The sequence below is a fragment of the Myotis nattereri genome, assembly GCF_964212035.1.
Source record: "Myotis nattereri genome assembly, chromosome: 16".
Lineage (NCBI taxonomy): Eukaryota > Metazoa > Chordata > Mammalia > Chiroptera > Vespertilionidae > Myotis > Myotis nattereri.
Window position 1 is genome coordinate 53,410,306 of NC_138091.1, and position 27,358 is coordinate 53,437,663.

The following is a 27,358-nucleotide window of genomic DNA, read 5'->3' on the forward strand; positions in this document are numbered from 1 at the left end:
TCCCGTATAAACCGGGTGCTTCCTCTGTCCTCACGGGTTTCTTGTGACACTCCAGTGGGACGACATAGAAAACCGCTTTCTGTGAGAGTTACACAATAGAGGCGGTAGAGCATGAGCCTCTCTGAGTCAGACCAAGGCCAGGTCCCAGACCCTGCAGGGACAGAGGGACTCAGAGCTCCACTACCCCCACCCTCCTCTCCGCCAAACTCATGGGGTCTTATGATCTGAGAGACGATGAATTGAAGCCGTTGCCAAGGGTGGGCCAGCCCCCTTGCCCAGACCAGGGCCGGCTGTGGTCACTCAGGGGGATTGTCACCGGACTGATGAGTGCCTTTCATTGTCTTTTCTCCTGTGTCTGTTGGCTCCTCCATGTGCCCCGGCTGTGTGCGTGCGTGGCTGTGTGTGGTCCGCGGGGGCCCGCGTGCTCTTTGATTTGGGTGTGGCATCTGTGTGTGTGGCCCTGGGCTGCCTCCTGGAATTTGCTGGTTCCGGGTGTCCTGACTGGGCCGTGTCCTGGCTGGTCTTGGTGCCTTGTGCCAACCTGAAGAAGGGATCGGGGAGGTGCTGGAGAAGGAAGACTGCATGCAGGCCCTGAGCGGCCAGATCTTCATGGGCATGGTGTCCTCCCAGTACCAGGCCCGGCTGGACGTCGTGCGCCTCATCGACGGGCTGGTCAATGCCTGCATTCGCTTCGTCTACTTCTCTTTGGAGGATGAGCTCAAAAGCAAGGTGGGGAGAGCCACCCCCTCTGCCGCCACCGATCCTTGTTCCCACGGGCTTCGGGGCCCCTCGTTCATGGCCATCCGCCTTCCGCAGGTGTTTGCAGAGAAGATGGGCCTGGAGACAGGCTGGAACTGCCACATCTCCCTCACACCCAATGGGGACATGCCTGGCTCCGAGATCCCCCCCTCCAGCCCCAGCCACGCTGGCTCCCTGCACGATGACCTGAATCAGGGTGAGGGCAAAGGTTTGTGGTGGGGACAAGGTGGGGGTGGGTGACTCCCCCGACCTTGGAGCTGTTCCAGAAAGAGCCCCATAGAGCCCTCCTGATACATACATTCCCTTGGAAAATGGCTCAGATCTCCCTGTGGTAACAGCAGCTGACAGGGGAGGGAGGGGACCTGCGGGCAGGAAGTTCCATGCCATTTGCAGGGCAAGGAAAGGCCTCCAGAAGGCTGGCCCCAAGGTGAGGGACGGCCTTTCATCCCCACAGTGTCCCGAGATGATGCAGAAGGGCTCCTGATGATGGAGGAGGGCCATTCCGATCTCATCAGCTTCCAGCCTACGGACAGTGACCTCCCCAGCTTCCTGGAGGACTGCAACCGGGTACGACAGCAGGTCTGCGCCCCCGGCCCCTGGAAGTGGCACATGGCAGAGGAGGGAGGGTCACGGGCATCTCTGCTTTTTCTCCAGGCCAAGCTGCCTCGGGGCATCCACCAGGTGCGGCCCCACCTGCAGAACATCGACAACGTGCCCCTGCTAGTGCCCCTGTTCACTGACTGTACCCCCGAGAGTGAGTACTGTGGCCACAGTGACTCGGGCAGCCTGTTCCCTTCCACTGAGCGCTGACAAGGCTGGGACCCCGTGAGCTCTTGAGGAAGTGTGGGCTTCCCCTGCAGGGAGCAAAGGCACCTGGGCTGGGAGGAGCTGGGGAGTCTAGTGGGCTGGAGCCATGGGCGTGCCCATTCCGGGGAGTCAGAAGTGTCAGAGGATTGGGTAGGATAGTCACAAAGGGGGAGCCCACTTCCTGTCTCCTCCTGTCCTGGGGGTCTCTGCCCAGTGCCCTGCATGGGGCTCCGCCTGCCTGATTTGTGACCGACTCTGCCCTCAGCCATGTGTGAGATGATCAAGATCATGCAGGAGTACGGGGAGGTGACCTGCTGCCTGGGCAGCTCTGCCAACCTGCGGAACAGCTGCCTCTTCCTCCAGAGCGACATCAGGTCAGGGGCACCGCCTCTGCCTCCCGGAAACCCCAGATTGGGTTTGCATGGGGCTGGGGTGTATATTATGGCCGATCTTGCCCTGGTTGAGGGGACCAAGGGATCTGGGCATGGTGGGGAGAAGAGGGAGCAGGTGCTCGCCCCGTCCTGTGGGAGATGGGGTCTCTCGAAGTACAGCTGATGGGTATGCTTCCCCCTGTGCTGCTCAGCATTGCCCTGGACCCCCTGTACCCATCCCGCTGCTCCTGGGAGACCTTCGGCTATGCCACCAGCACCAACATGGCCCAGGCCTCGGATGGCCTTTCTCCCCTGCAGCTCTCGGGGCAGCTCAACAGCCTGCCCTGCTCCCTGGCCTTCCGCCAGGAGGAGACCATCAGCATCATCCGCCTCATCGAGCAGGTGGGGGCTTGGGCTGGTGGTGGGAGCGGGGGTGCAGGGCCTGCTTGGGGTGGGGAGCTATCAGGACACAGGATCCATCTGGGTTGCCTCCGGGCGAAGCTCTCCCGGGCGGGCGGCTTGGTGTGCAGGAGCATTGGGGCATCTGGCTCCTGGCTGAGGTTGGTCAGCTATAGGGTTTGAGTGAGGCCGCAATCTGTCCTTCCCGGCCCCTAGGCTCGGCATGCCACCTACGGCATTCGCAAGTGCTTCCTCTTCCTGCTGCAGTGCCAGCTGTCTCTCGTGGTCATCCAGGTGAGACATTGTCCCCTCCCCGCCTGCTTCTTTGCTCAAGGGCCAGCCTAGGGGCCCCCAGAGCCCCCCTGACACCGCTGGGCTTTTGGAGATGACCCCTGAGCAGAATAGCGTCCCCTCCAGCCCCAGCTCCACGAGGCCAGGACGTGAGCGTCTGTCTGGGCCCAGGGCGAGGCAGCCTCGGGGCTCCCAGTCCTGTTTGTCAGAACCTAACCGGGCTTCCGGGGCTCTCCTGGCCCAGTTCCTCTCTTGCCTAGTCCAGCTGCCACCGCTGCTCAGTACCACCGACATCCTGTGGCTGTCCTGCTTTTGCTATCCCCTGCTCAGGTGAGAAGCCGGCCGGCCCTCTGTGCCCAGGCAGGCGGGGTGGGAGGTCACCGAGCACTCCGGGAACCCGGGTTCAGGGAGCCCTGCTCAGTGCTCACCTCCTCCCGCAGAGGGAGCAAGGGTGTGTGTGTGTGTGTGTGTGTGTGTGTGTGTGTGTGTGTGTGTGTGTTGTGGGTGCCCCTTTGTCTTATCCCTCCTGCCCACCAACCCTGACCCAAGACTCCAAAAAGGCTTCTCACATGGGAATTGGGAGACAGAGGGTCATGGCGCCGCCCTTCACCCAGTCTCTGCTTTTCAGCATCTCTCTGCTGGGGAAGCCCCCCCATAGCTCCGTCATGTCTGTGGCGACAGGGAAAAACCTTCTCTCCATTCCTAAGAAGGTAAGCGAAGTGGACCTGTGAGCCTGGGCCTTTCCCAGGAACGAGCTTAGAAGAGGCTGATCCTTGAGGCAGGGAGTGATCAGATGGGCCTCCACCACAGTGCCCCCCACCAAAGGGAGGTGGGGGGACAGAGCTGGGAAAGATCCTCGCTGGGGCGGGCAGTCCCTGCTCCGTTCCCCCATCCGGGCTGCCCACTCACTGAAGAGCCTGTTGAATCCGAGTGCCAAGTGCCGGAGGGGCCATGGCCTCTGGAGTGACAGGCTCCTTCTTCCCACAGACCCAGCACTACTTCCTGCTCTGCTTCTTGCTCAAGTTCAGTCTCACCATCGGCTCGTGCCTCATCTGCTTTGGCTTCACATTGCAGAGCTTCTGTGACAGCTCCCGGGCCCGCAACCTCACCAACTGCTCCTCCATCATGCTGCCCAGGTGAGTCCCGCCCCCGGCCCACCTCGCCCCCAGGCCACCTCCGCAGGGCCCGGAGAGGGCTGAGTGCACACCTTGCTTTGGCAGCCATGCAGACACGGCTCCAGCCTGGTTTGATGACTTTGCCAATGGGCTGCTACTGGCTCAGAAGCTCACTGCTGCCCTGATCGTCCTGCACACTGGTAAGGGCTCCCGGAAGGGGGCCAGTGGTGGCTGGTGGGGTGCCTCGGGGACCAGGCCTTGGGCCGTGCAAGTCTGATGCCTCCTCTGTTCCCATTTTCTCCAGTCTTCATTTCTGTCACCCACGTGCATCGCACCAAGCCCCTGTGGAGAAAGAGCCCCTTGACCAACCTCTGGTGGTCCATGACGGTGCCCGTGGTGTGAGTGTGGCTCAGCTGGAGGAGGGGGCGGGGGCTGGGGCAGGCCTACTATGACTTGAGGGTGGGGTTTGGGTGGAGATTGAAGGGTTCCCTTCTTGAGCTACTGCTGTACTGAGAAAAGCAGGGAAGGGAGTGAGAAGTCCCAGGTTGACCCGGCGCTGCCACCCCCTCCTGCAGGCTGCTGGGGCAGGTGGTCCAGACGGCGGTTGACCTGCAGCTGTGGACGCACAGGGACAGCCGCGTCCACTTTGGCCTGGAGGACGTGCCTCTGCTGACGTGGCTCCTGGGCTGCCTGTCCCTGGTCCTTGTGGTGGTCAGCAACGAGATCGTGAAGCTGCACGAGATCCGGTGAGCCACCAGCAGGGCACTCCCTCTGGGCCGGGCCTGCTCCCTAAGCCTGTCATCCCCTGGGCATCATTCCCTCGCCTCCTGGCTACTCATCCCTGCCTCCTCCTGTGGCCTGCCCTGACCCGATTTAATCCCCGCCCCCCTTCCCCAGGGTCCGGGTCCGCTACCAGAAGCGACAGAAGCTGCAGTTTGAAACCAAGCTGGGCATGAACTCTCCCTTCTGAGCCATCGGCCTTGGTGGTCACAGTACCAGACCCATTTCTGAGTCTGGGGAGTTGGTATCATGAATGTTTCAGGGTTTGCTCTTGTGCCCCATGGCACTGGAGGCCCAGATCCCGTGCCAGACCCAGCTGTCGTCTTGACGCCAGGGCTACTGTGGAGGAGTGAGGGAGCCAATGCCATGTCAGGACAGCCTGGCTCTTCCCTGCGCCTCACCAGGGGCCTTCTTGAATGTCTGACCTCATGTGCTTCGCAAAGGGGCTCCCAGCCCACTCCTGGGGGCTGTCCCTCTTCAGGGCGCACTAAGCCAGTGCCCTGTGCTCTGGGGCCCCTGGGCGGGGCTGTGAACGTGGGGCCAGGGCCTCAACCTTTTTTGAAGGAACCTTGACAGCAGCTGTGGGGGGGTCCAGTCAACTCTCAAGGTCGCCATTGAAGGCCAGGGTGACCTTCCATCCTGTCTTCCTGGGGCAGGGACCTGGATGTGGCCAAGCACTTCCCCTCCTCCCTCTGTAGGGGAGCCTCACAGGGACCTGAAGGTGAAGGACCCCTCACCCTAGAACCTCTCCCTGTGCCTGCCTCGAGCTGGCCACCAGTCAGTCTCGGGGACACGCCCAGGGCTCCTCCAGCCCCTGCATCGTTCTCCTGTGAGAATGTTTTTACTGGTGTATATTTTTTACTGGAAATGAGCCTTTTAGGAATGAATGTAGACTGGTTTGTATTAAAACTTATAAATTGCATAAGAAAAACCTGTGGCTGGTCCATGAGGCAGCCCCTAAGGGGAGGAGAGGAGGGCTCAAGCCTTCCTCCTTTCGCCGCGACCGAGCCCAGGGTTGCGGCCGAGGTGCACAGCACAGATCCAAACACACAGGCGATCACGTGGAATGACACTTTCATTGGCGTTAGTTGGGGTAAGAGGTTAATTTACAGAGCCAGGGCCCGGCCAACCAGGTCAGGCTTCCAGCCCCGAGCTGGGCAGTGGGCACTCTTGCTGTGGCTGGAAGCCCCTCCCCACTGCGTCTTCTCAGGCAGTTATAGAATAAATTCCGTTTAAAATATATGCATTTCTCTCTGCTTAAAAAATAACATTTACAGTTGAAAAAGTTTGGACTTTGGGGGTCTATTAATCCCGCTGCCCCCACCCTGCCAGCTTTGCCTCGCAGGCAGGGGAGGAACCGGTGTCTGGCCTGGGCACCGCCACCTCCAGCACACAGGCCCTGGTGTTTATTTACATGTCCTATGTACACCTGTGGGACCCAGCCAGACACACCGCTCCTCCAGCCTCTGCACCGGACAGCACAGCGGGTGGCAAGAGGCCCTTGGCACAGGAACGGGAGACACTTGCGGGGGGAGGGGCACAGAAGCTGCCACCACCTTTCTCCCTGGGCGGGAGCTCTTACCAGGGTCCCTGACCAAAGGGTAGGGCTCTTTGCTCAGGTTAGACACTGGGAGGGGTTTCACTGAGATACCAGGTTCTGACAAGCTCCCTTGGCCCCCCAGGGGGCGGCTCCCCTGGAACTGCAGTGCTGACAGCCACTGGCTCGGAGCAACAGGAGGGACCCTGCTAGGGCGGCAGGAACGTCTGTGTTGGAGCAAAGGCAATGGACGCTGCAGGTGGGTCTAGCTCAGTCCAGCATGGCGTCCAGCTGGTCAGCCAGGGCATCAAACATGGTGCTGATGTCATCCAGGATGTGCTTGGTGGAGGTGCTGGGGGGGCTGCAGGGGGGGGAGCACCAGGTCAGATCGGCCAGATCACCGCGCCAGCCCTGGGCAAGGGCCCTGCTACTAAGCCTGGCAGGTGCCAAGTGCTTTCCAAGAAGGAGTAGCTGTCCCTTCCTTACACGAGTGCACTGGGGCTCAAATGACTTGTCCAAGCTCATGTGCCTCTAAGTGGCAGCAGCCAACTTCCCTGCAGGTCAGACCTGGGTGACCAAGACCTGGGCTCTTCCCCTCCCAACAGGGGATCCCCAGACTGAGGATCTGCCTGTGAGGTCCCTGCCCCCCAACCCCAGGACCCCCGGAAAAAGGATATGGGAGGAATTTTCCCTATGCCGCCACCTTCTCCCCCTCCCTGCCCAGCAGCCCTCACCCCTCTCGCTCCTCAGCGCCAATGCTCTTCTCCGCGGCCCGCAGTGCGGCTGCCAGGGACGAGCTGGTCCGTTCCAGTCTCTGCTGGGCCTGGCCCGAGCCCACAGCCCCCGTGCTCTCCGGACGGGGAGGCGGTACAGGGCGGGGGCCAAGTCGGGGAGCCAGCTTAGGGCCAGAAAATGCCAGCTGGGTGCAGGCCACAGACACGGGCTTGGGAGCTGTTCCTGCAGAGACAGGTTGGCTTGTGACTCAACTGGGCTGGACACAACCCCTGCCAACAGTGCCCGGTCCCCGCAGGCCCTGGCTCATACCTGCTCCAGGCACCTTGATGAGGGCAGCGGGCGGAGCTGGGGGCTCTGGTTCTCCACGCTGCCGACTGCCTGCCGAGTTCTCCAGAGCTGGCCCAGGGCAGGGGGGCTTGGAGGGCGGGGTGGGAGGGCTGGGAGGGAGCGGGGCTGCAGCTCCTGGAGTTGGAAGGCTGCTAGGGTCTGGCTGAGGAGGGCAGGGAGAAGCCACAGGGGACTCGCTGGGGGTCTGGGAGGGCATGGGGGCAGAGGGGCTGGGCATGGCGGTGGCTACTCCGAAGGCCAGAAGTGCCGTCTGCAGCGGCTCTCTCTCCCGGCATTTGGGCCTCCGCTTAACAGTGTCTGACTCTGTGAGGTTGAAGTCGAGGCCGGTGGGCACTGGTGTCTCCCGGGACGGGGGCCCGGCCGGCTTGGGCCGCTGTTTGATAGTCAGGTTCCCCTCCTCCGCAAACGGGAGCCCTTCCCCTGAGCTGCCCCGGGATGGGGGGGTCCCCTCGGGCCCCGGATCCTCCTCTTCCTCCGTGTCTGATGCGGGGCCCGCTGGGGCAGGTGGGCCCGGGGGCTCTGATGGGCCAGCTGGTTCACTCAGTGTTCGCCTTCGGGGCCCCGGGGCCCCCTCTGTGGGCCCTAGGCTTCCATCTAGTGCAGGTGGCTCCGGGGTGGGGCCAGGGACAGAGCTGAGGCGCTTTGGAGGAGGTGGGGGGGGGCCTTTGCGTCGGGCCCGAAGGGCAAAGGACTGGCTACGGGGAGCTCCTCGAACTGGGGTCTGGCTAGGGCTGGGCCGGGCTAGGGTGCTGCGTCCTGGTCGCCGGGTGAGGGTGGCATAACTGCCCAAAGCACTGCCCACCGGCCCTTCGGCCTCCCCCTCGGCTTCCCCCTCGGCTGGGCCTGGGCGGCTCAGGCTGTGGGACCGGCGCTTGGGCCGAGGAGGGTCTGGAGGAGCGGCAGGGGGGCCAGCCAAGTATGAGAAGGCTCGGGGTGCACCCGGAGGTGGCCCTGGGGCTGGGCTGGAGGGTGAGCCCTGGGGGTACATAAAAACATAACCAGGAGGCCCTTGGCCGGGAAGTGGGGAACAAAGCTTAGGGGGCCGCTCTGTGCCCTCCGGAAGGTTCCTTTCCTGTGGGGTGCTAGGGTCTCCACTGCTGGGCTGAGGGGCAGGCTGTTCCTGTGAGTGGCCAGACCCCCGTGAGCGAGCTCCAATGCTCTCCTGGCTTGGGGAGCGGGCAGGGGGCAGGGGGAGTGGCTCAGGGCCGCCCCCCGCCATGGCTGCCTGTAGCTCTGGGCTCAGCTCACTGCCCTGAAAGGTGAGAAGGCGTGGGCCAGCTGCAGCAGGTCCGTCCCCATTCTCCAGCCCCTCGATGGCCATCAGCTCCGGGCCCCTGGCCAGTCGGCGGCCGCCCTCCCCTGCGGCCTCCCCGTGCAGCAGGCCCCGCCGAAGCTCGGCCAGACGCTTCACACCCAGCATGAGCTTCTTCTGATGACCTGAGAGGGGTGCATACGGGTGGCAGGGTTAGCGGGGCCGCACAGGGTCACCCCAGTTCCTCTCCAACCCCGTTCTCTCTTCTGGGCCTGGACCCTGAAAACATCTGGAAGACCCTGGGCGGCAGGTGGGTGCCTGGCCAGAGGCCCCAGTGCAGCCGGCTCACCAAGCTTGTTGACGCCGATCTCCTGCAGCTCCTCCCAGGTGAGGTCGGCCACCAGCCCCATGGAGTCGTAGCCGCTGCTCAGCAGCTTCTTGTGGTACTGCGGCAGCCCCAGCGCGCACAGCCACTCCAGCAGGTCCGCCTGCAAGAGCACCAGCGCCGTCGGAGCAGGCTCCCCCGCCAGCCTCGGCCCCAAGCCAGGAGGCCCCGCAGCCACAGCTGAGGGTGGCAGCGCGTGCGGCTGCCCACTCACCGGGATGTAGTTGGGCAGCCACTCGGTGATGCTGAGCTGGGCGATCTCGGAGGCGATCTTCTTCCTGTGCCCAGGCTTGGTCACCCCGATGGCCGTCAGGTCCTGCCCCAGAGTGGTGCCATTAGCCCCTGCTCTGCCTCCTGGGCCCTGCCCCGCCCTCCCACGGGGCACCCACCTCTGGCGTCATGCGGCTGATGGTTGGCACGTCGTAGCCGGCCTGCAGGAAGTGGGCAGTATAGCCCTCCAGCTGGAACTCACTGAGCCAGTTATAAATGGCCTGGGCATCCTGAGGTCGGGATAGGGCTGACATTAACGAGCCGAGTGTGCTGAACAGGGGCCAGGGCCAGGGCCCAGCCAGCCGCCCAGCCGCCCCTAGGGGCCTGGCCTGAGTGGCCTGAGAAGGGACTTAAGTCCATACTGAGGCCCATGCAACCCCCACCCGGGGCCCGCAGCCCCCTGCCCAGTGGAGGCCTCACCTTCCCCTCCAGCAGCTGCTCCGGCCTCACGTCCTGGGTGAAGAGCTGCTCCCCAGAGTGACAGTTGGCCAGAGGGCGGTGGCTCAGGCTGCCTTTTAGGAGGGACAGAAATGGAATCAGGGGTGGCAAGATGAAGGGGTGCCAAGCCCTCCGCCGCCTCACCTGCACCTCTCCCAGCCCATCCAGGTCCCATTTACCTTTCCTACCTGCCAGGGATGGGGGGTGCAGTCCCGGCAGCCCCTGGTCCTCTCCGGCAGAGGGGAGCGGCTGCACACAGGGAAGCAGCGACTCAGTGTTTGGGGAAATGGCAGCAGGAGGGGGAGCCCTGCCCTGTCAACAACCCCACCCCCCCCCCGTACCTGGGCGTTCTCAATCAGGAGCCCAGTGCCGTGGCCGTTGGTGCCCTCGGAACTCTGCCCGCTGCCAGCACTGCGGATACTGCCCACACTGCCCTCACTACCCACGCTATTCCTGTCACCTGCTGGAAAGGCAGAAGCAAAGGGGTTAGAGTCCCAGTTGGCCCTGCCAACAGCTGACTGGCAGTCAGACGCCCACCCTGGTGCCAGGCTGCCCTCCGGGAGGATGTACCTGGACTGTCTGGGCTGAGGCCCACCCGAGGGAGCTGGCCATAGGTGAGAGGGTGCAGGGAGTCGTCAGCCGGGGGCTGCGGTGTCCGAGAAAAATTCGGGCGCAGGGGTGTGGGTGCAGAGGGGAGGCGGGGCGCAAGGATGCCCACCCGCTTGCTGACCACCTCGACAATGCCCGGGGGGAAGTAGCCCACACGGTCCGTGCCCCTCTGGCTCTCGTGGATATGGCCCTTCCAGCGGCCATCAGGATGCTGCTCTAGCACCTGTGGCAGATGGGGGAGGGGGAGGCAATGGTTACTTCCCGTATCCAGCCAGGGCAGGCGGCCAGCCCTGTAGCTGCGGTCCCCCACCCCCAAGAAGCTGGTCTCTAACGCACAAGTCAGCCCACAGTTCTGCGCCTGCCGTCAGCATCCAGCCCAGGCCCCGTGTGCTTCTAGAACATACAAATAAAAGTCCTGGCATCAGCCCGGTTGAAATCCCAGCTCCACTGCTTGCTAGCCATGTGGCCTTGGGAAGTCACATTAACTTCTCTAAGCCTCAATTTTGTCTCTGCAAAGGGAAAGGTGATAGCGCCTACCTCACCCGGACTGGAAAATCAACGACATAATCACATAAAGGCCTTAGCACAGAGCCTACCCACAGTAGGTCCCCATCAAGTTAAGTGACAGTGACCACCTGTATTCGCACAGGAGTGCCCGCACCGGCCCTCACCGTAATGACGTCCCCTGCCCGGACATTGAGGGCAGTGGGATCGTGGAGGTTCCAGAAGTCCTTGAGCGCTCGAACCTTCAGGATCCCCGAGGCCTCTAAGAGAAGGGGGAGGACAGGTGTCACCTCGGTCCTTAGGACGTCTTCCTACCCCTGCTGTCCCCTCCAGGCCCCTCCCAGGTCCCTGCCTCATCATCCCCACAGCACTCCCCCTGACTAGCCCCAGCCCCGGGAGTGTGACTCCACTCCTGCTTCCCGGTCCCCACTGGGCTGGGCCTCCCCACACTCACCCCGCAGCAGCTGCTTGATCTCCCGGCTGGCCTGGGAGGTGGTGAACTGATTCACGATGTCCAGTGCCGTCTGGTTGTACGTGTTGCGAATGTTCACGTCCACCCCGCCCTGGGGACACAGTGCGGAGTGAGCGTGCACGAAGCACCTCGCTGGTCATTTCCCACAATCCTCACGACCACCAGGAGGCAGGTACTGTTTCCTTATTTTACAGATGAGGACATGGAAGCTCAGAGGTAGGGTCAAGGAGAGCTCAAGGTCACTTGGTAAGGGGCAGAAGTGGGGCTTGAACCAGGTCCATCTGCTCTCCAGCCACTTGGCCAGCACCATGTTGGTGAGGGGCACCGCTCATAGCCTCCACAGCCGGCCTCAGACCGGCATCTGGTGGGCTCTGTGGGCACCCGCGGGATGACCAGGCGCCCACACCCACCTCCAGGAGCAGCCGCACCACCTCGGTCTTGCCGTACAGCGCGGCCTCGTGCAGCGCCGTGCCCGTTTTGGTCTGGCGGTTGATCTCAATCCCCGCTCTCAGCAGCTGCCTGTGGAGGCAGGGGAGGAAGCCAATTGCTGGGGGCAAAGGTGAAGAGGGCAGCAGGGCAGGGCACCGGGAGGACACTGCTGGCCCCCCAGGAAGGGATGAGGAAATGAAGGTGGGGAGCGATGGTACCTGATGACCTCTCTGTGGCCGTTCTTGGCAGCCAAGTGCAAGGGTGTGGTGTAGTTGGGATCACACGGGTCCTTGGCCTCGCCCTCCAGCAGGGCCACACATAAGTGGCTGTTCAGTAGCAGCTGGGCCACCTGCAGAAATCAGCACCCAGCTAGAGCCTCCTCTTGAGACGCCCACAGACGCCCAGAACCCGCCCCCCAAGGGCCGAGGCCTCACCTTGAGCCGCCCGAACTCGCAGGCCAGGTCCAGGGGCGTCTTCTTGGCCTTGTTGACCAGGCAGGGGTTGGACTGATGCTGGAGGAGCATTTCTGACTGGGGGGGAGGGGAGCCGAGTGAGGGGTCTGGCCTGGCCCGCCCCTCAGTGCCAGCCCCGGCCCCTGCCCCAGCGCCCCCATGGGCGGGCGGGCGGGCGGGCGCACGTACCACTTCGTAGTGGCCATACTGGGCCGCCAGGTGCAGCGGGATCTGCCCGTCCAGAGACGCGGCGTTGACGGCCGCAGCGGCCCGCAGCAGCAGCCGCACGGGCTCCAGCCGGCCCTGCCAGGCGGCATAGTGCAGCGGGCGCATGCCTGCAGGAGGGAAGGGGCTTCTGAGCGGGGGCCTGGTCGGTGTGGGGTCCGGGGAGGGAACCGAGCAGGGTCTGGAGCCACCCCAGCTGGAAGGGAGACAGACTGACACGAGCAATGCTGGCTGTGCCTGGGCTTGGTCAGCAAGCGGTCCGGCCGTACCTTGCCCACCATGGGTGACCTCCCGACAATGACCTAATCTCAACCCCCTCCCCTGGACACTGGGACGGCAGTACCACCCGCTACCGCACATGTGATGGAGACTGAAGAGGTGAAGCATTTGCAAGCCCAGAGAAACGATGCCAACAGCTATTAGCATTGCTGCGCTGTAGCGGAAGCAAGCTCCGGCCGCAGGGTCGGGTGGCGGGCTCCCTGGGGGTCTCACCATTGCTGTCCTTGATGTCCACAGTGGCCTGAGCCTCCAGCAGCAAGGCAATGAGCTCCAGGCTGCCCCCCAAGGCGGCGTGGTGCAGGGCAGAGAACCTGGCGCGGTGGGACACATGGTGGGGGTGTCAGTGAGGAGCCCCTACCCCCCAAGTCCTTGTCTTCCACACCAGGCCCATCCTGGGGGCCAGCAGGGCTGGGTTACTTGCCCACTGTGGGACCCCCCCCTGCCGTGGGAGCGCAGAGCAGCCGGGCAGCGGCATGAAAGGGCTCAGTGTCTGGGCTGAGAGGACTGTTTGTCTGGCCTGCCCCCCCCAGCTGGCCCAGGGGAGGGGGCCGTGGGAGCAGGAGCCTGAGGGCTCCTATCCTCTAGGGAGAAAAGGGGGCCCGGCAGGAATCTGACCCAAGGAGGCCCCTCAGAGAGGCACCAGGGCCCCTCCCCTCTCTCAGGGGCAGGACCCCTCCCTCCCATCCTATACAGGCAGGCCCTGAGCGTTCAGCAAACACACTTCAAGGGCCAAGTTTGAGAGGGGAAGGGGCTCTAGGCCCCAGGTCTTTCCCATCCGTCCCTCCCCCACGGCACAGCTCCCAGGAGGTGCGGCTCACTCACCCATCAGCGTCCTGGTAGTTGACGTTGAGTCTCTTCGTGGAGCCGAGGAGCTCTGGGGGTCAGAGCAGGAGGCATCAGGACACCCTCGAATGGTCGCCCTTAGCCACACCCCAGCCCAGCACTCCCTCTCACCACCTCCCAAGTCCAGCTGACCTCTCGGTGTGCAGGAAAGTGCCTGCCCCATGGCCCCTCAGCGTCCTGCACCTACGACTCCCCAGCAGGGCCCATGGGCTCCCCAGCAGGGCCCATCGGCCCATCCGCTCCAGGGCACGGAGTGCAGGGAGGGAGCTGCTGCGGGGCGGCCTGGCTTTCCTGGGCCCCCAGCCCAGCTCGTTTATAGCGCCAAGGGGGCGGGACGGGGGGCACTGGCATGCCATGCCCTCAATAGACAGGCCCACGAGCACATGGTTAGCATTCCTGCCTGAACGGGCCAAGGAACGAGTCTCATTGTCCCGCTGGGATGAGGGGGCTGGGAAGGAAAAGAGAGGGGCTAGAGGCTGGAGAGCGGAAGGGCAGATGCCAGGGCCGCAGTGCCCAGCCCTACCACATCCCTGAGTGGAGCACGTAGAGCAGGTGGTGCCAGACAGGCCTACACTAAGCGCTGGCCCTGCCGCGCACTTAGCTGTCTGATCTCAGACAAGTCACAGAACCTCTCAGGCTGTGTCCTCATCTACAGACTGGGCTGATTACAAAACCTGCCCACCAGGTAGAGGACCCTTGTCAGCATGCAAGATGGGAGCGAGCCCCACTCAGCGCTCCCTGCACATTAGCCATTATCAGCAAGAGGCTGTCCTTCAGCAAAAGCTGGGGCAGTCCCTGTCCTGGCCCCAGGCAGGAGACTGCTGGGTGGTGGCAAGAGGAGCTAGAGGCACGGGCAGGATGCTGCTTCATCCCCCTCAGGGGCTGGGACAGGATTCATGCAGGTGTGTTCCACTCATGAGCCAGGGCGCAGGAGGGGGTGGTCCTTGCTAAGTGCCGGGGGCAGAGGGGAATGCCTGTCACAGGCGGCCCTGCCTTCTGCTGGAACACAGCCCTGCGGGGCAGGAGGAGGCTGGCTCACCCCGGGCAGGCGGGGTGCCAAGCATGCTGGTCCAGGCCTGCCCCCAGGCCCTGGAGGGCCCCTGAATACCCCAGCAAGACAGGGCCCCCTTCCAACAGGGAGGGACCAACCCCGAAATGATGAGCGTGGGACGGGGAGGGAGGGGACAGCTACATTTAGGGCTGCGCTGAACTATGCTGCTGCCGCAAAGGCAAATAACTGAACCGAGGAGGGACTCAGAGGAGAGGAGGGAGGGGCCGGTGAGAACAAGCGCAGGCCTCCCAGTCTTCCTCCGGCCCCTTGGGAGTCCTTGTCACAGAGAACCATCCAGGGCCTTGCAAAGAACAGGGCTCTGGAGGCAGGAAGTGCCTGGCTCAGCTTCTCACTGGCGCAGGTACCGCTCTGGGCCTCAGTGAAGATGACACAGACAGTGCCTCCACCTGCTGCAGCTGGACAGCCAGGGACGGGGCAGCCTGGCGGCGAGGTGCAGCCTCTCCCGGGAGTGACAAGACAATGTGACAGGAGAGACAGGAACAGGGGCCGGGCGGGCCAGGCTGGGTGGCTCTGTTCTCTCCAGAACAATGGCCGGAAAGGCGGTGGGGGAGAGGCTCGCAGCGACTGGACTGGGGACCTCGGTGGGAGGGCGGAGGGTCCTGGGTCGGGCACGGCTCCAGGCACTTCCCCTTCAGCACAACCTTCTTTCCCGGCCTGGCTGAGGGGTGGCAGGGTCACTCCTGATTTAGGCCGGGGCAGAGGATGTGAGCTCAGCGGGCCACCCCCAGCCCACTCCATTTCCTCTGGCCAGAGGAGACAGCGCAGGAGAGGGAGTGGGGGAAGGAGGGAGTGAGCGCCCAGAACAGTCCTAGGTAATTCTGACCAGCAGCCAAGTGTGGGAGCACAGGCAGAGGGCACGGCCGGCCTCTGATCTGCCGCACAATGGCTGCGTGACCTTGGGCTCTCTGGGTGTCAGTTGCCTTATCTGTAAGTGGATGTAGAGGCAGGGAGTTAAGGGGATCACAATAGTTCGTGAACTGTAGGGTCTGCAAAATGTCACCTTGTGTTTGCCTTTATTTTTTTTATCAGCTTTCTTATTTTCTCAGAGGCCTGGGAAGGGAGGCACAGTCCCAGGACCCTGTCACCCTGCCTGCGCCCACTCTGTGCTCAAGTCCCTTCGGGGGCTCGGGGAAGGGACTGCTTCCCCCACAGACATTGCCCCTGGGGCACAGGGAACCTTCCTGGAGCCCAGCTGTGAGGCTCCTACCCACAGCCAGACCCCACCCACCTGTCCTCCTTTGGGCCTCACTTCGAGGCCCCAGGCTATGAGGCCAATAGCTCAAACAAGGCCCTACTGGGCAGGTTGCCAAAAACAACACAGAGGTGAGGGGAGAAGGGTGCGCGGCTCCCACTCTTGGGACTCCAGGGACCTCTTTAGCACCTTCTCCCCACTGTGCTCACCCTGCACCCACTTCCTCAGGGCACAGAGATACCCCCACAGCTTCATCTCCCTATACCTTGGGTTTCCTGCCCTGGCAGGAGCCTTAAGAGCCCTCCTTCTGGCACCCACGCTAGCGGTTGTGGGTGGGGACAACTAGATGTTTTCATTAGCCAAAGTGGATCCTGGGGCTAGAGGCCCAGCACTCTGGGGGGACCCCCTCTCCTCCAGCCCCAGTGTGGTGGCAGCAGCCACCTCCTGCCCCTGCTGGTACAGGGACTCCAGGGGACAAGTCTAGCGTCCTCCTGGGAAGGCCCGGAGAGCTCGCCCTGAAGTCTAATCTCCTTGGGGTCTCACAGCAGAGGTTCCCAGGAGATGGGGCGCAGCCGTGCTCGAAGCCCCCACAACCCTGTCAAGACTAGTGGCCCCAGGCTATGGAGAAACCTCCAGCAGATTAGCTGGGCCGCATGCCACCAGGGGACACAGGCAGATAAGTCCGGGGCTTTAGCAAGTGGTTAGGTGGTGTTGGACTTTGTTTTAGGCAGCAGAACTCCCTTTGTAAAGCTGTTTTATGGATGTGCCCATTACACTAAGACATAAACGCAGAGATGATCTGGTTGAAGCGGTGGGGGTGGAGCTCTATCTGTTCAGTCTTTCCCAACCCATTATCGGAAACCCCGCGGCTCCAGAGAACAATCTGGAAAGCCACCTGCTGGAAGAAAACCCCAGGAGGGCAGGAATTCCGGTCTGTTTCATTCACGACCGGACCCAGCGCTGGAGAACACAGCCTGGCTGGCACACAATAGGCGCTCAAAAACCAGCTGAATGAGCCCTGGCTGGTTTGGCTCAGAGGTTCGGTTCCTGGTCAAGGGCACGTTCCCCAGCGGGGGCGAGTGGGGAGGCAACCAATCGATGTGTCTCTCTCACGTAGATGTTTCTCTCTCCCCCTCCTCCCTCCCTTCCACTCTCTCTAGAAAGCAATGGAAAAAATATCCTCGGGTGAGGAATTAAAAAAATAATATTAATTTGAATGAATGCACGTCAACCTTTTACTTTACAGGTGAGGGAACTGAGCACCAGAGAGGTTATTTGCCTGAGACACACAGCAAGGGGGACCCAGCTTCCTCTCTGGCTCTCACACACAGAGGCACGCCCTGTATAGAACAAGACAGTTCTCCCCCCACCACCGACCCCCGTGACACCCGCGACCCCCTTCTTTCTCTGCAACCTGAGCCCTCAGAGGAGGGTCTCAGATGGACAGTCACCCCATCAAGTACTCACTGGTCTTTGCAGCCTTGACTTTAGCCACCAGTTTCTGCACACCAGTCACATCTCCGTTCTTGACGGCAAGGATCAGGTCCTGTTCACGACCCATCCTGGTCCCCGGGCTGGGCTCTGGGCTCAAGAAGTCCAGGGGAGAGGCCCGAAAACTGGTGTGAGCCAAGGCGTCACGGTGCCATGCCTTGGCCCTCTGGAGGGCCAGGCGTCCTGGGGGAGCGTGGCTGGTGTCTCAGGCGGTGGGTTTCTTGTCAGGCACTGACAGGTATTCCAACAAGGTGCTTCGTGAGCTGCCGCCACAAGCTGGAAAGCCGATCTCCGAGGGGGCGGAGGCTGCTCGGAAATCTGGACAGATATCAGCTTGCAGCTTCCGACAGCCCAGGATGGGCTGGGACTGGGCGCGCCAATCTTCCCAGCGTGGCTCAGGAGCACCAGTGCCCACCCAGAAAGCCGCCAGCATTCCCTCGGGCCTCGGACAGCAGTGGGGACAGGTCTCGGGGTCTGGAAGAGGGGCGGTGCTTTTGCTGAGGGCTAGGCCCGAACCTGCAAGGGTCCCAGAAGCAGGGCTCTGAGGAAGAGCAGTTCAGGGCCTCCAGGGAGCCCCCCAACCACACTGGCTGCCCTAGGGGCCCAGGGAGGGGCTAGCCACCAAAGCGGGAAGGGAGCTGCCATGCATGAGAGGAATATCTGGAGGGGGGAGAGGTGGCATTCTGGGGGGGAGGGGGGCTGAGTCACTGTGCCCCCAGGGCACCTGGCAGCATCGCAACCTGGGCAGGCTGGGCAGCAGCCTGTTCTCCACAGCCCCAGGGGCTGACACCCACGGACAGCTGCGTGCCAGGAGGTGGGGCCTGGGAGGGTCAGGCACAGGCAGACAGGAGGGTCACTCCCTGCCGAAGGTGCCAGCCCCCAGACGCCTCCCTCCCTCCCCTTTACTAGAATCGCTGGAGGCCCTGGCTGCAGGGCTCTTTATGAATTCAGAGTGGAGTGGGGAGCTGATGGGCCCCCCATTTCTGGCGGGGGGCTGCTTCTCGGGCAGGGAGATTTCACAGCACCTGTTGCTGACCTATCCTCACGCCTTGTGCGGGTTGGAGAAGCAGCTGGGCAAAGAACAGAGACCAGAGCTGGGGCACTGCTGGCAAACGGGGCTGCCTGGCCCCCCAAGCCTGAACCTGAGGCTCAGAGCCCCAACTTCACTGCAGGAAAGCTTACGTCAGTTCCTCAGTGGCCACGAATTTGCTGCCCGAGTCCTGCGGCATGACACCGGCATGATACCCGGGCAGGCCTGGGGCTCTGGCTGGGAACCCTCAGTCCCAAAACGTCCCAAGCCCTAACCAGATGGCACTCCCTCTGATGGCACTCCCTCTGATGGCCCGCGGCCGACATGGAGGGAGGGCGCCCCTGGCAGTGCCTGGGGTCGGGCAGGCTCCCCCGCCCCCCGGAATGCCCGCCCAGCGCCGCGCAAACCCCCAACCCCAACCCAACCCAGGCCGACCTGGGGAACAAAGCGGCGGGAGGGACGGATTGGGACCAGCGCCGGAGCGATTGATGCGGGAGGACGAAATAAGGAGGCGCGAAGGAGGACGGAAGGAGCAAAGAGACGGAGGCACCCGCTGATCCCGCAGGAAAAGTTAGTTTGTGCCCGCCCTCCAGGTTACTGCCCCCCGGCGCGGGCCACGCAGTCTCACCTTTCCCGGCCGCCCCGCCGGGGGTCCGCCTGGCCCCGCGCGGTCCCGGGCACTCTGGACGGTGGCTCCCACGGCCCCCCTTAGCCCCTTTCTCCTCCTCCTTTTCCAAGGCCGGCTCGGCGCCTCCCGCAGGAAATCCCGCCCCTCCCCCGTCCCTCCCGCCGGATCGGGAGCGGAGGGACCGTCCCGGCCGCGCAATCGGGCTGTCAGTCAGCGCCTGCGGCCCCGCCCCTACCCGCGCCAGGCCCCACCCCCATCGCGCTTCTGCGGAGCCGAGAAGCTGGCGGGTCAGCGCATGCGCCCAGGTGCAGCGGAGACTGTTGAGGGGGGAGAGCTCGCGTCCCTGAGTTCCAGTGGCGGAGCCCGGGCGACCTGGGGCTCGAGTTTAGGCCGAAAGCTGTGTGACTGGGTGGGACAGTGGACGTGATGTGGAGTCTGGAAACCGGGGACCCCACTTGGGGAGCCTCCCTGGGGAAGCCCCCCTTGCTCTTCGCCCCTCGCCCTTCCCCGGACTCCCGCAGTGACCTCAACCCGCCTTCGGAGTCGTCGATCCACGGGCTGATCGGAGCAATGGTGCCACCTAGCGGACGGTATTGGAGCGGCCCACGGTGGCGGCGGGGTGGACCCCAGCCTCGAGGAGGTGCTAATGACAGACTGGGGTGGCGCTTCAGCACCATCGCGGGCTGGACAGCGCCTCCCGCCCCCTGGGCTCTTGAAACCCGGCTTCCAAGCCCCTCAGAAGGGACCTAACGGAAGACCCCGAAGGACACCCGAGCTCACCCAGCCCGCACCTAACAGCCCCCGGCGGCCTTCAGTTTGCGAAGCCGGAATTGGGGAACCCACCGCTCTCCCTTCTCTAAACCCCCTTTTTTCCCGTCCTTGTCCCGCCAGATGGTGGGGACTAAAGCAGCCCCGGACTGCGGAGAGGAGGGTCACGGCTTTGACTCTTCCTACTGCACTTTCAGACGCCACGTTCCTCACGTCTTACTAGAGAGGAGCCCAGAGGAGGGCTAGGGACGGCCGAGGGAAGCTCCTGCACATCCAGAAACCGGCCGCGCTCTGCCCCGGAGTCGAGGCACAAGTTTGCGCGGGGAGCCGGGATGGATAGCAGGGAAGGCGGGGTGCCGCGGGTGGAACAGGAGACCCGCGGCGCGGAGGTACGACCGGCCGGCGCTAGGGCCGCGCGGAGCCCCGGCGGTGGGCGGAGCCTGGGCGGGGCGCGCGCAGGCGCAGGCGGCGGCCCGATGGAGCCCGAACCAGAACCCGCAACTATTGAGGTTCCTGCGGGGCGCGTGCTCAGGTGCAGCGCGGCCCGGCTTGGGGGACTCACGGGACCGTGGGGTGGGCGCGGGGCAGGGGACGGGGGTTCCGGGCGGGAGCGGGCGTCCCCGACGCGCGGCTCTGACCCGCGTCCCTCTCGCCCCAGTGCCCGGGAACTCCTGGCCGCCCGCGCGCGGCCCCAGAAGCTGCCCCAGCGCTCGCACGGCCCCAAGGACTTCCTCCCCGACGGCTCGGCGGCCCAGGCCGAGCGGCTGCGCCTGTGCCGCGCGGAGCTCTGGCAGTTGCTGGCGGAGGAGCGCGTGGAGCGCCTGTGAGCGGAGCGGGGCGGGCCGGGCCGGGCCGGGGGCGGGGCAGGTGCGCGGGGGCCGGACGGGCCGGGTGGACTTCCCCGTAGACTGAGACCCACCCTTTGCCAGGGGCAGTTTGGTGGCCGCCGAATGGAGACCGGAAGAGGGGTTCGTGGAGTTGAAGACTCCGGCGGTGAGCGGCGGTGTTCAGGAGCGGGGAACTGCCTCCCCTTCCCTCCCCTTCCCTTCCCTCCCGGCTCCGTGGTGACATGCGCGGTGGGTCCCGCACAGGGCAAATTCTGGCAGACCATGGGCTTCTCGGAGCAGGGCCGGCAGCGGCTGCACCCCGAGGAGGCGTTGTACTTGCTGGAGTGTGTGAGTGGGGCCCCGGGACGGCGGGGAAGGGGGTTGGGACCGGGGAACCGGAAGAGCATGTGTTTTGCTTTTTGGAGAAAAAGTACACACGACTGAGGATTCAGGGAGCTTGCAGTCTGCCTTCTAGAGCAGAAGACCGCGCAGGAAGCAGGGGTCCCGTGCATGTTAGTGTTGCTGCTGCTCCCCACTTCCTGGTTGACAGCGTTCACGCTGTGATGCTGGGCGAGGTGGGAGGGAGCCGCACAGATATTAGAGTCAGGAAGTTGCTCCATTGGCTGTGCCGCTGCAGGAGGGCTTACAAGTTGAGCTGTTGGCCCCACTTCCAGGGCTCCATCCAACTCTTCCATGAAGACCTGCCCTTGTCTATCCAGGAGGCCTACCAGCTGCTGCTGACGGAGGGCACGGTGACTTTCCTGCAGTATCAGGTATCTGCCACCCACCCACTGAGTTAGTATTTACAAGTGCCTACGAGGTGCTAGCCACGGAGCCATGTGCTGGGGCTGTGAGACAGGCACGGGCGCTGCTGCCATGGTGCTGACATCCTAGTGGTGGCCATGAATAATCGGCATCAAAAGGAAGGTTGACGCCACAGAACTGAGTGCTAGGAAGAAGACACAGGGGGGAGACACATAAGTGTGGACATCATGAGCACATGATGGTACTTATACTTTAAAAAAAAATGATTTCAAAGAGGAAGGGAGAGGGAGAGAGAGAGAAATATCAGTGATGAGCGAGAATCATTGATCAGCTGCCTCCTGCATTCTCCTACTGGGAATAGAGCCTGCAAGGTGGGGGGGCGGGGTGTGGAATTGAAACCTGGTCTCATGGTTCAACCACTGAGCCACGCCAGCTGGGCAGCACATGGAGGGTATTTAAAACCAGGGGGCTGTATGAGTGTGTGGCCAGAGTGGAGGGCTGCTTCTGAGACCCAGGGTACATGAGGAGGTCAGGGGTAAGATGAGAGACCAGGAACAGAGACTGAAGGGTGTCTAGCAATGCAGGAGAAAAACCAGCAGGGGTGGCATCACAGAAGCCAAGAGAGGTCTTTCAAGGAAGAAGTTGTCAATTGTGCTGCAGACTGCTGAGAGATCCAGCAAGATGGGGGAGGTTCCTGCATACAGCTCTCTGATGTGGCTATGGGGACAGGAGGATGAGCTTGTCTGGAGAGAGGAGTGGGGTGTGCCCCACCTTCTGCCATTTTCTTGTACACATTGTAGTCAGGAACTCCACTCGGTCAGCTTTAGTATCAAAAAATTTTACAGCATAGTTCTTTGCCTGGCCCATCAGCTATCAGCTTTTTGAGATTTGCATTTAAATCAAGAAACTGCTATGTGTAATTTTTGCCAAGTAAGGTAAGCAAGAGCCAGGAATTCATTCATACTGAGATCTTAGTTTGGGGAGGGTGTTTATAATGGAGTGTGGTCCAGCCAGTTCCCAGGTTTGGAATGGGGACGGGGGGGGCTTCTGTCTGGAGAAACTAGGTGGTATTTTATAAAGGACACAGAACCTTTACTTTTTTTTTCTTTCGAGGTCTTCAGCCACCTGAAGAGACTGGGCTATGTGGTTCGACGGTTCCAACCAAGGTAAGTCCCTGTTCCATTTCCCTCTGGTTTGTTCCAGTCCTGGGGCCTGGGTGACTATCCCCAAAGTAGAAAGTGGCCTCTGCTTACCTGGAGTCCTTGGCTGGAGCTGCAGCTCTTGGACACGGGCTGGGGCTTCTGCTGGAGATGCTTATTGAGAGGCATGTTGGGATAACCAAGGTCATTGCAGCGTATCCTGGGTTATCACACTGAACCCCATCTTCAGCCTGTTCACTCCACAGATGACTGAGCACCTGCCGTTCACGGTGAGCATGGAGATGGTTACCAGAACAGAGCCTGGCACTTAGTAGGTGTGCAAGCAGATTTGCTGAGCGCAGACATGAGTGCAGGACCAAGTGAGGATGAGCAGTTGAGTAGTTTAACATTCCTGTTGCTAGATTAGATGCTCCTTCCTTCTGGGGCCTCTGAAGGTAATGCAGCATTGCCGAGAGCCACAGAGACCTTCAGACCTAGAGTGGAAATTGGTACAGCCTTTGCGGTTTCCCAGCAGGTCACGAACGCTCTAGAGCAGAGCTTTAATTTCTGGGATTGGAATATATCCTAAGATCATCCATTCCGTCAACAATATTTGTTAACTACTTACCGGGTGCCAGCCCTTGTGCTCGTTGCTGAGGAATAGCCGAGAGCAAAAGCACTGCCCCGCATCGCTTGCGTTTGGTGGGGACCTTACACAAAACACCACTTTACAAAACCAGTGAACTTGGAAACATCCTGTGAGTGCAACACAGAGGGCGTGGTCACACCGATTAGTGTATCCCTTAGACCAGCACTGCCCACTGAACTTTCTGTGGTGATGAAAGCGTTCTGTTTATACTGTCCGGTATATGTGGCTTGTGCAACTGAATTTTTAATTTTATTTAACTTTAATGGATTTAAGTTTAACTTAGTTATTTATGTCTAGTAGTTACCATATTGGATAGTGCAGTCTGTAAGCTATCAAAAAAATGGCAGGGAAGAATGCTATAGGGATAAGGAACCATGTCCATATTATTATTGACTGAAACAAAATATAACAGAGCAGTATCTCATTTTGGTTAGAAAAAAACAAATATGGAGTCGGTATGGTGTTTATAAGAAACAACAATGGTACAGTGGTATCCTCGGGTTTGATTTCCATTTTTATTTTCTGTATTTTTCTCGTCCTTGTTTTTCTCACCGGTGATTAATCACTTACTGCTGGCTCTGCAGGAGCCCTGGTTCCAGGGAGCCCCTGTTCACAGGTGCCATTGGTGAGACCCAGAGGCCTGGGCAGGCCCCTCTGGCCACCCCTGTGTACCCTGTGGGCAGATCTGCCTGGGGCTTAGTCCTTGGATGTGGCTCTGACCCTGGCCCACTGACTTGTGTGCTGGGCCAGCCCCTTTCAAACTCCACGGGGAGCACCAGGCTGAGAAGGTGGGTCTGTTGCTTGGTCATTCTTATCCCACAGCTCCATCCTGTCCCCGTATGAGAGGCAGCTGAACTTGGACAGCAGTGCCCAGCGCTTGGAGGATGGGACTGGCAAGAGGAAGAGGAGGAGCTCCAGCTCTTGGTAATGCTCCCCACACGGCCACCACCCAGGGAGCTCTGAGGGGCCGAGCTGTTCAGAGAGTGCTGGTGTTTGGGATCTTGGAGAATGCATAGGTGGGTTTAGGAGCTGGACTTGGGCGGCTCATGTGTAGGCTCCGGGAGGCAGTGGGGCACGCGTGGGACGTGTGCACCTCAGCAACCAGGAGCGGATGTGCTGCGTTTCCTCCCCTCATCCCTCAGGTCCATCAGTAAGAAGCCCAAGACCCTGGAGAAACCCCTACAGGGAGTGGATGGGACACCCGAGAGCCTGGGAACCTCTGTCCCACCTTCCCACAACCAGAACAGCCGATGCCCCGAGGAGAAACCCCAGGAGTCAAGCCCTGTAAAGGGCCCAGTGGGCCTCTTTCAGCCTTTGGGTTCCCCGGAGCCCTGCCCTGGCCTGGCCAGGGAGGTGGTGGGATGCCGCCAGGAAAGTGGCCAAGTGGAGAATGGGGTCAAGGGGACTCGGAAGCCACGCTGGAACTTTGAGCAGATCTCCTTCCCCAACATGGCCACAGATAGTCGCCACACCCTCCTGCTTGCCCCAGCCCCAGAGCTGCTCCCGGCCAATGTCGCAGGGCGGGAGACAGACGCTGAGTCCTGGTGCCTGAAGCTGAACCAGCGGAAGGAGAAGCTCTCCAGACGTGAGCGTGAGCGGGAGCAACAGGCAGAGGCCCAGCACTTGCGGGAGGATGTAAACGCGGACCCCGAGGTGCAGCGCTGCGCCAGCTGGCAGGAGTACAAACAGCTGCTGCAGAGACGGCGCCTGCAGACCCCCCAGAGCCGCCCCCAACACCTGTGGGACCAGCCTGTCACCCCCTTGCTGAGTCCCAGCCAGGCAGACTCCCCAGGTACTGCCTCACCCTGCTTTTAGCCCCAGAGGCCACTGGCAGCTAAGAAATCACCCGACTTTGAACAGGCATGGATTGAACACGACTGACTGAGGCTTAAGAAAGATGAGGGAGGAGAGAGCTGTTCCGGGAAGTGGAACCCTCAGGGACAGCCTGTTCTGGAAAGCAGCAAAAGGACCCGTGTGGGAAGGTTCAGAGGTGGTGCATCAGTGCCGGAGGACAAAAATGGAAACATGACCATGTCCTTAATGTCATATGCAAGATGCATGTGGATGGCTCTGCCACCAAGTCGCTGTGATCCCATTCTCCCTCCGCTGTTAGAGGGAAACAAGGAGGTGATATGTTGGCCAAATGAGAGGAAGTTCATTGTATGCCCTGCAGTGTTAGGAACGGAACTAATAGGGCAGTGATTTCCAGCCCGTGTGCCCCAAAAATTTTTACTTTACTTTAGAGAGAGGAAGAAACATTGATTTGTTTCACTTATTTATGCATTCACTGGTTGACTCTTTTATGAGCCTTGACCAGGGATTGAACCTGAAACCTTGGTGTATTGGGTTGATGCTCTAACCAACTGAGCTACCTCACCAGTGCAAAGATTTTTTAAACATGCAATATCTGACTAGTCATGGGCACTGACCTCTCTTTCCTTAGATTGTCAAATAAAAAATGACAACAGCCAACACAACAATAGCCATCTGGTATGAATGAATCAAAATTACACCTTTTTTTGCCAGCTCAGCAAAAGAATGTATTTTTTGGTGTGCGGCAGAATTTTAGTAGTTAATGTGTGCCATGAGTTGGAAACGGTTGAAAAATCACTGTAACAGGGCAAGAACAGTATTAACGGATTCAGAGCTACTTACAACCCTTAGGGGAACATGGTAGATTACATGTAACTAGATTAGGGTCGAACGATGTTATATTTCAGATAAACAACATGGGATATACCTATACTTTAAATCTGGGAACCCTAAACTAGATGGCAGATTGAGAAATGTCAGGGGAGTCTGTAGATGACTGCGCTCCCCAACAACTTACGTTCCCTGTCCTTACAGCCACAGTCCTTCAACATATCTCTGTGCTGCAGACGACACACCTCGCTGATGGAGGTGCCCGGTGAGTTTCCGGTAGTGCCTGTCTCCACAGAACTTTGGCTGCCAGCAGGAGTTGGCAGCTGGGATTTAACTCCTAAAGTTGGGTATGAGCTGGGGGATCATTCCAGGGACCCCCAACCTGGCTAATATCCTTGTGTCTAGGGGAGCGGGAGGAGTGAGAGACAAGAGGTGGATTTATCCCTAGGGTTCTGAGATAGGCAGTTGAGCCTCCCCCTGCCCCTCAAGTGGCACCTCACGGCAGGACCCCAGTTCCCCTGGACAGGCGGCTTCCGGAAACTGGTGGTGTGGGAAGAAAAGGTGGAGCAGGAGAGTCCCTAAAGCTTCTCACTCTGTTCTCAGGCTGCCGGAGAAGCCTGGGGGCTTGGAGATCAGCTTTGATGTCTACCAGGCTGACGCTGTGGCCACGTTCCGAAAGAATAACCCTGGCAAGCCCTACGCCCGGATGTGCATCAGTGGGTATGAGATCAGCAAGCACTGTTCCCTGGCTGCTGCTAGTTCTATAAACCCCAAGTGGACCTCTTCAGCCCCTGACCAGTTTGCCAGCCCCTGAAAGGTCCAGAGAGATTATGTAACTGAAGTGAGGCCACACAGCCTGTTTGTGCTGTGGGAACCCAAGATTCCCAGTCCCCAGCCCTCATTCCTGGCATTTTCAGACAGTCTCTCCTATGCCATGTCGGTGCTGAGCTCGCTCAGTGAGAACCTCTCTCCCTAGCCCCCTCACCCAACCAGGACTCAGGGTTTCTCTTGAACTTAGCCATGCAGTTTGCAGAGAGGAGAGCCCAGGGCCCAGTCTTCCTGCTCCCCCAACTCTTAGTCTTCCTTCCCTGGGAGCCAGAGGGCGGGGGTCTCAAAGCCTGTGGGTGGGCTATATCCAGGTCTCAGTCTAACTTTTATCCCTGCAGATTTGATGAGCCAGTCCCAGACCTCTGCACTCTCAAGCGGCTGTCCTACCAGAGCGGGAATGTTCCTCTGATATTTGCCCTGGTGGATCATGGAGATCTCTCCTTCTACAGCTTCAGGGACTTCACACTGCCCAGGGATCTGGGACACTGACCAGCTCTGGCAGGGCCAGGGGCCTGCTTAGGGGGGATGGAGGGGCTTGGACTGCCTACTCTCAGGGACCATCTCAGCTGCCTCCTACACCCTGTAGCTGCAGGGGCTAGCTAGTCTGGGCCTTGGCCCTGGGTATCTGACGCTTGCAGAAGAGCCACGCTGAGCCCCCTCCCTGGCTGCTGCAGCGCTTCCAAGCCCCAGGACGGCCGCTGCTGCCTTGCAGTGATGTCCTTGGAGCTCAGCACTGGACTCTAGAGACCCAGCGCGGTGGGGCAGAAGAGGACTCTGTGCCTTGAAACGAGAGGGTGCCTGCTTCATGCGATAAAGCCAAAAGCCATAGCCATTAAAAAAATAGATCCTTTTTCTTCTGTGGCTCCATATACTGCACAAGTCCCCCAGCCCCGGGATGGGTGCGCGGACCCCACCCCCACCCCGTTGTCCTTCAACTGGACCCCGGTCCCGGCCTCTGCTTTGCCCACCCACTGAGAGCGCTTTTTCTGTTGTGGGAGCTGAGAGAAGGCCGCGACCCACACCTGC

The 27,358-nt window shown here is 61.1% G+C and overlaps 3 protein-coding genes across 11 annotated transcripts in view; 2 read left to right on the forward strand and 1 right to left on the reverse strand.

Annotated features, from left to right (window-relative positions):
* Positions 1-5,759, forward strand: part of TMEM94 (transmembrane protein 94) — a gene marked incomplete at its 5' end in the record, with an annotated part of 22,048 nt that extends 16,289 nt beyond the window's left edge. For 5 of the 6 annotated variants that reach the window (XM_081109466.1, XM_081109464.1, XM_081109465.1 and 2 more), the window contains 14 exons: positions 548-729; positions 817-955; positions 1,214-1,326; positions 1,414-1,513; positions 1,832-1,940; positions 2,150-2,339; positions 2,553-2,630; positions 2,872-2,957; positions 3,256-3,337; positions 3,615-3,763; positions 3,848-3,942; positions 4,047-4,140; positions 4,318-4,488; positions 4,640-5,759. In XM_081109466.1, coding sequence (XP_080965592.1) covers positions 548-729; positions 817-955; positions 1,214-1,326; positions 1,414-1,513; positions 1,832-1,940; positions 2,150-2,339; positions 2,553-2,630; positions 2,872-2,957; positions 3,256-3,337; positions 3,615-3,763; positions 3,848-3,942; positions 4,047-4,140; positions 4,318-4,488; positions 4,640-4,712 — 1,661 coding nt within the window. In that variant the 3' untranslated portion in view covers positions 4,713-5,759. The remainder of the gene's footprint in view (positions 1-547; positions 730-816; positions 956-1,213; positions 1,327-1,413; positions 1,514-1,831; positions 1,941-2,149; positions 2,340-2,552; positions 2,631-2,871; positions 2,958-3,255; positions 3,338-3,614; positions 3,764-3,847; positions 3,943-4,046; positions 4,141-4,317; positions 4,489-4,639) is intronic. The other variant, XM_081109463.1, reaches the window with a different exon arrangement.
* CASKIN2 (CASK interacting protein 2) lies at positions 5,407-17,160 on the reverse strand. Its single transcript, XM_081109468.1, has 19 exons — positions 17,032-17,160; positions 13,280-13,331; positions 12,671-12,768; positions 12,143-12,288; positions 11,936-12,031; positions 11,720-11,850; positions 11,483-11,591; positions 11,055-11,163; positions 10,768-10,862; positions 10,058-10,319; positions 9,829-9,950; positions 9,676-9,736; positions 9,470-9,561; positions 9,169-9,279; positions 8,994-9,095; positions 8,744-8,882; positions 7,104-8,579; positions 6,794-7,016; positions 5,407-6,420 (listed from the first exon to the last, which is right to left on the reverse strand). The coding sequence occupies exons 1-19, from the start codon at positions 17,123-17,125 to the stop codon at positions 6,330-6,332; spliced, it is 3,609 nt and encodes a 1,202-aa protein (XP_080965594.1). The 5' UTR covers positions 17,126-17,160; the 3' UTR covers positions 5,407-6,329.
* Positions 17,161-19,302: 2,142 nt separating this feature from the next.
* On the forward strand, positions 19,303-27,185 carry TSEN54 (tRNA splicing endonuclease subunit 54). Of its 4 annotated transcripts, none has more exons than XM_081110593.1 (11): positions 19,303-19,870; positions 20,140-20,304; positions 20,411-20,474; positions 20,573-20,656; positions 20,983-21,081; positions 22,187-22,239; positions 23,684-23,785; positions 24,004-24,653; positions 25,709-25,769; positions 26,108-26,224; positions 26,671-27,185. In XM_081110593.1, exons 4-11 carry the CDS (start codon positions 20,591-20,593, stop codon positions 26,819-26,821), a joined length of 1,299 nt encoding a protein of 432 aa, XP_080966719.1. In that variant the 5' UTR covers positions 19,303-19,870; positions 20,140-20,304; positions 20,411-20,474; positions 20,573-20,590; the 3' UTR covers positions 26,822-27,185. The 4 variants fall into 4 exon arrangements, with proteins under 4 accessions (XP_080966719.1, XP_080966720.1, XP_080966717.1 ...); XM_081110594.1 differs by lacking the exon at positions 19,303-19,870 and adding an exon at positions 19,937-20,013; XM_081110591.1 differs by lacking the exon at positions 19,303-19,870 and adding an exon at positions 19,941-20,013 and having other exon boundaries at positions 26,108-26,220.
* The last annotated feature ends 173 nt before the right edge of the window (positions 27,186-27,358 follow it).

Excerpts from the sequence above, each read along its gene's own strand:
- CASKIN2 (XM_081109468.1), bottom strand. The coding sequence starts at position 17,125 with ATGGGTCGTGAACAGGACCTGATCCTTGCCGTCAAGAACGGAGATGTG. Across the intron at positions 12,769-13,279 it reads AACTACCAGGACGCTGATGG|GTTCTCTGCCCTGCACCACG; the intron begins GTGAGTGAGCCG and ends CCACCGCGCCAG. Across the intron at positions 6,421-6,793 it reads GGCGCTGAGGAGCGAGAGGG|CCCCCCCAGCACCTCCACCA; the intron begins GTGAGGGCTGCT and ends CCCCCCCTGCAG.
- TSEN54 (XM_081110594.1), top strand. The coding sequence starts at position 19,958 with ATGGAGCCCGAACCAGAACCCGCAACTATTGAGGTTCCTGCGGGGCGC. Across the intron at positions 25,770-26,107 it reads CTCGCTGATGGAGGTGCCCG|GCTGCCGGAGAAGCCTGGGG; the intron begins GTGAGTTTCCGG and ends CTCTGTTCTCAG. Across the intron at positions 26,225-26,670 it reads GCCCGGATGTGCATCAGTGG|ATTTGATGAGCCAGTCCCAG; the intron begins GTATGAGATCAG and ends TTATCCCTGCAG.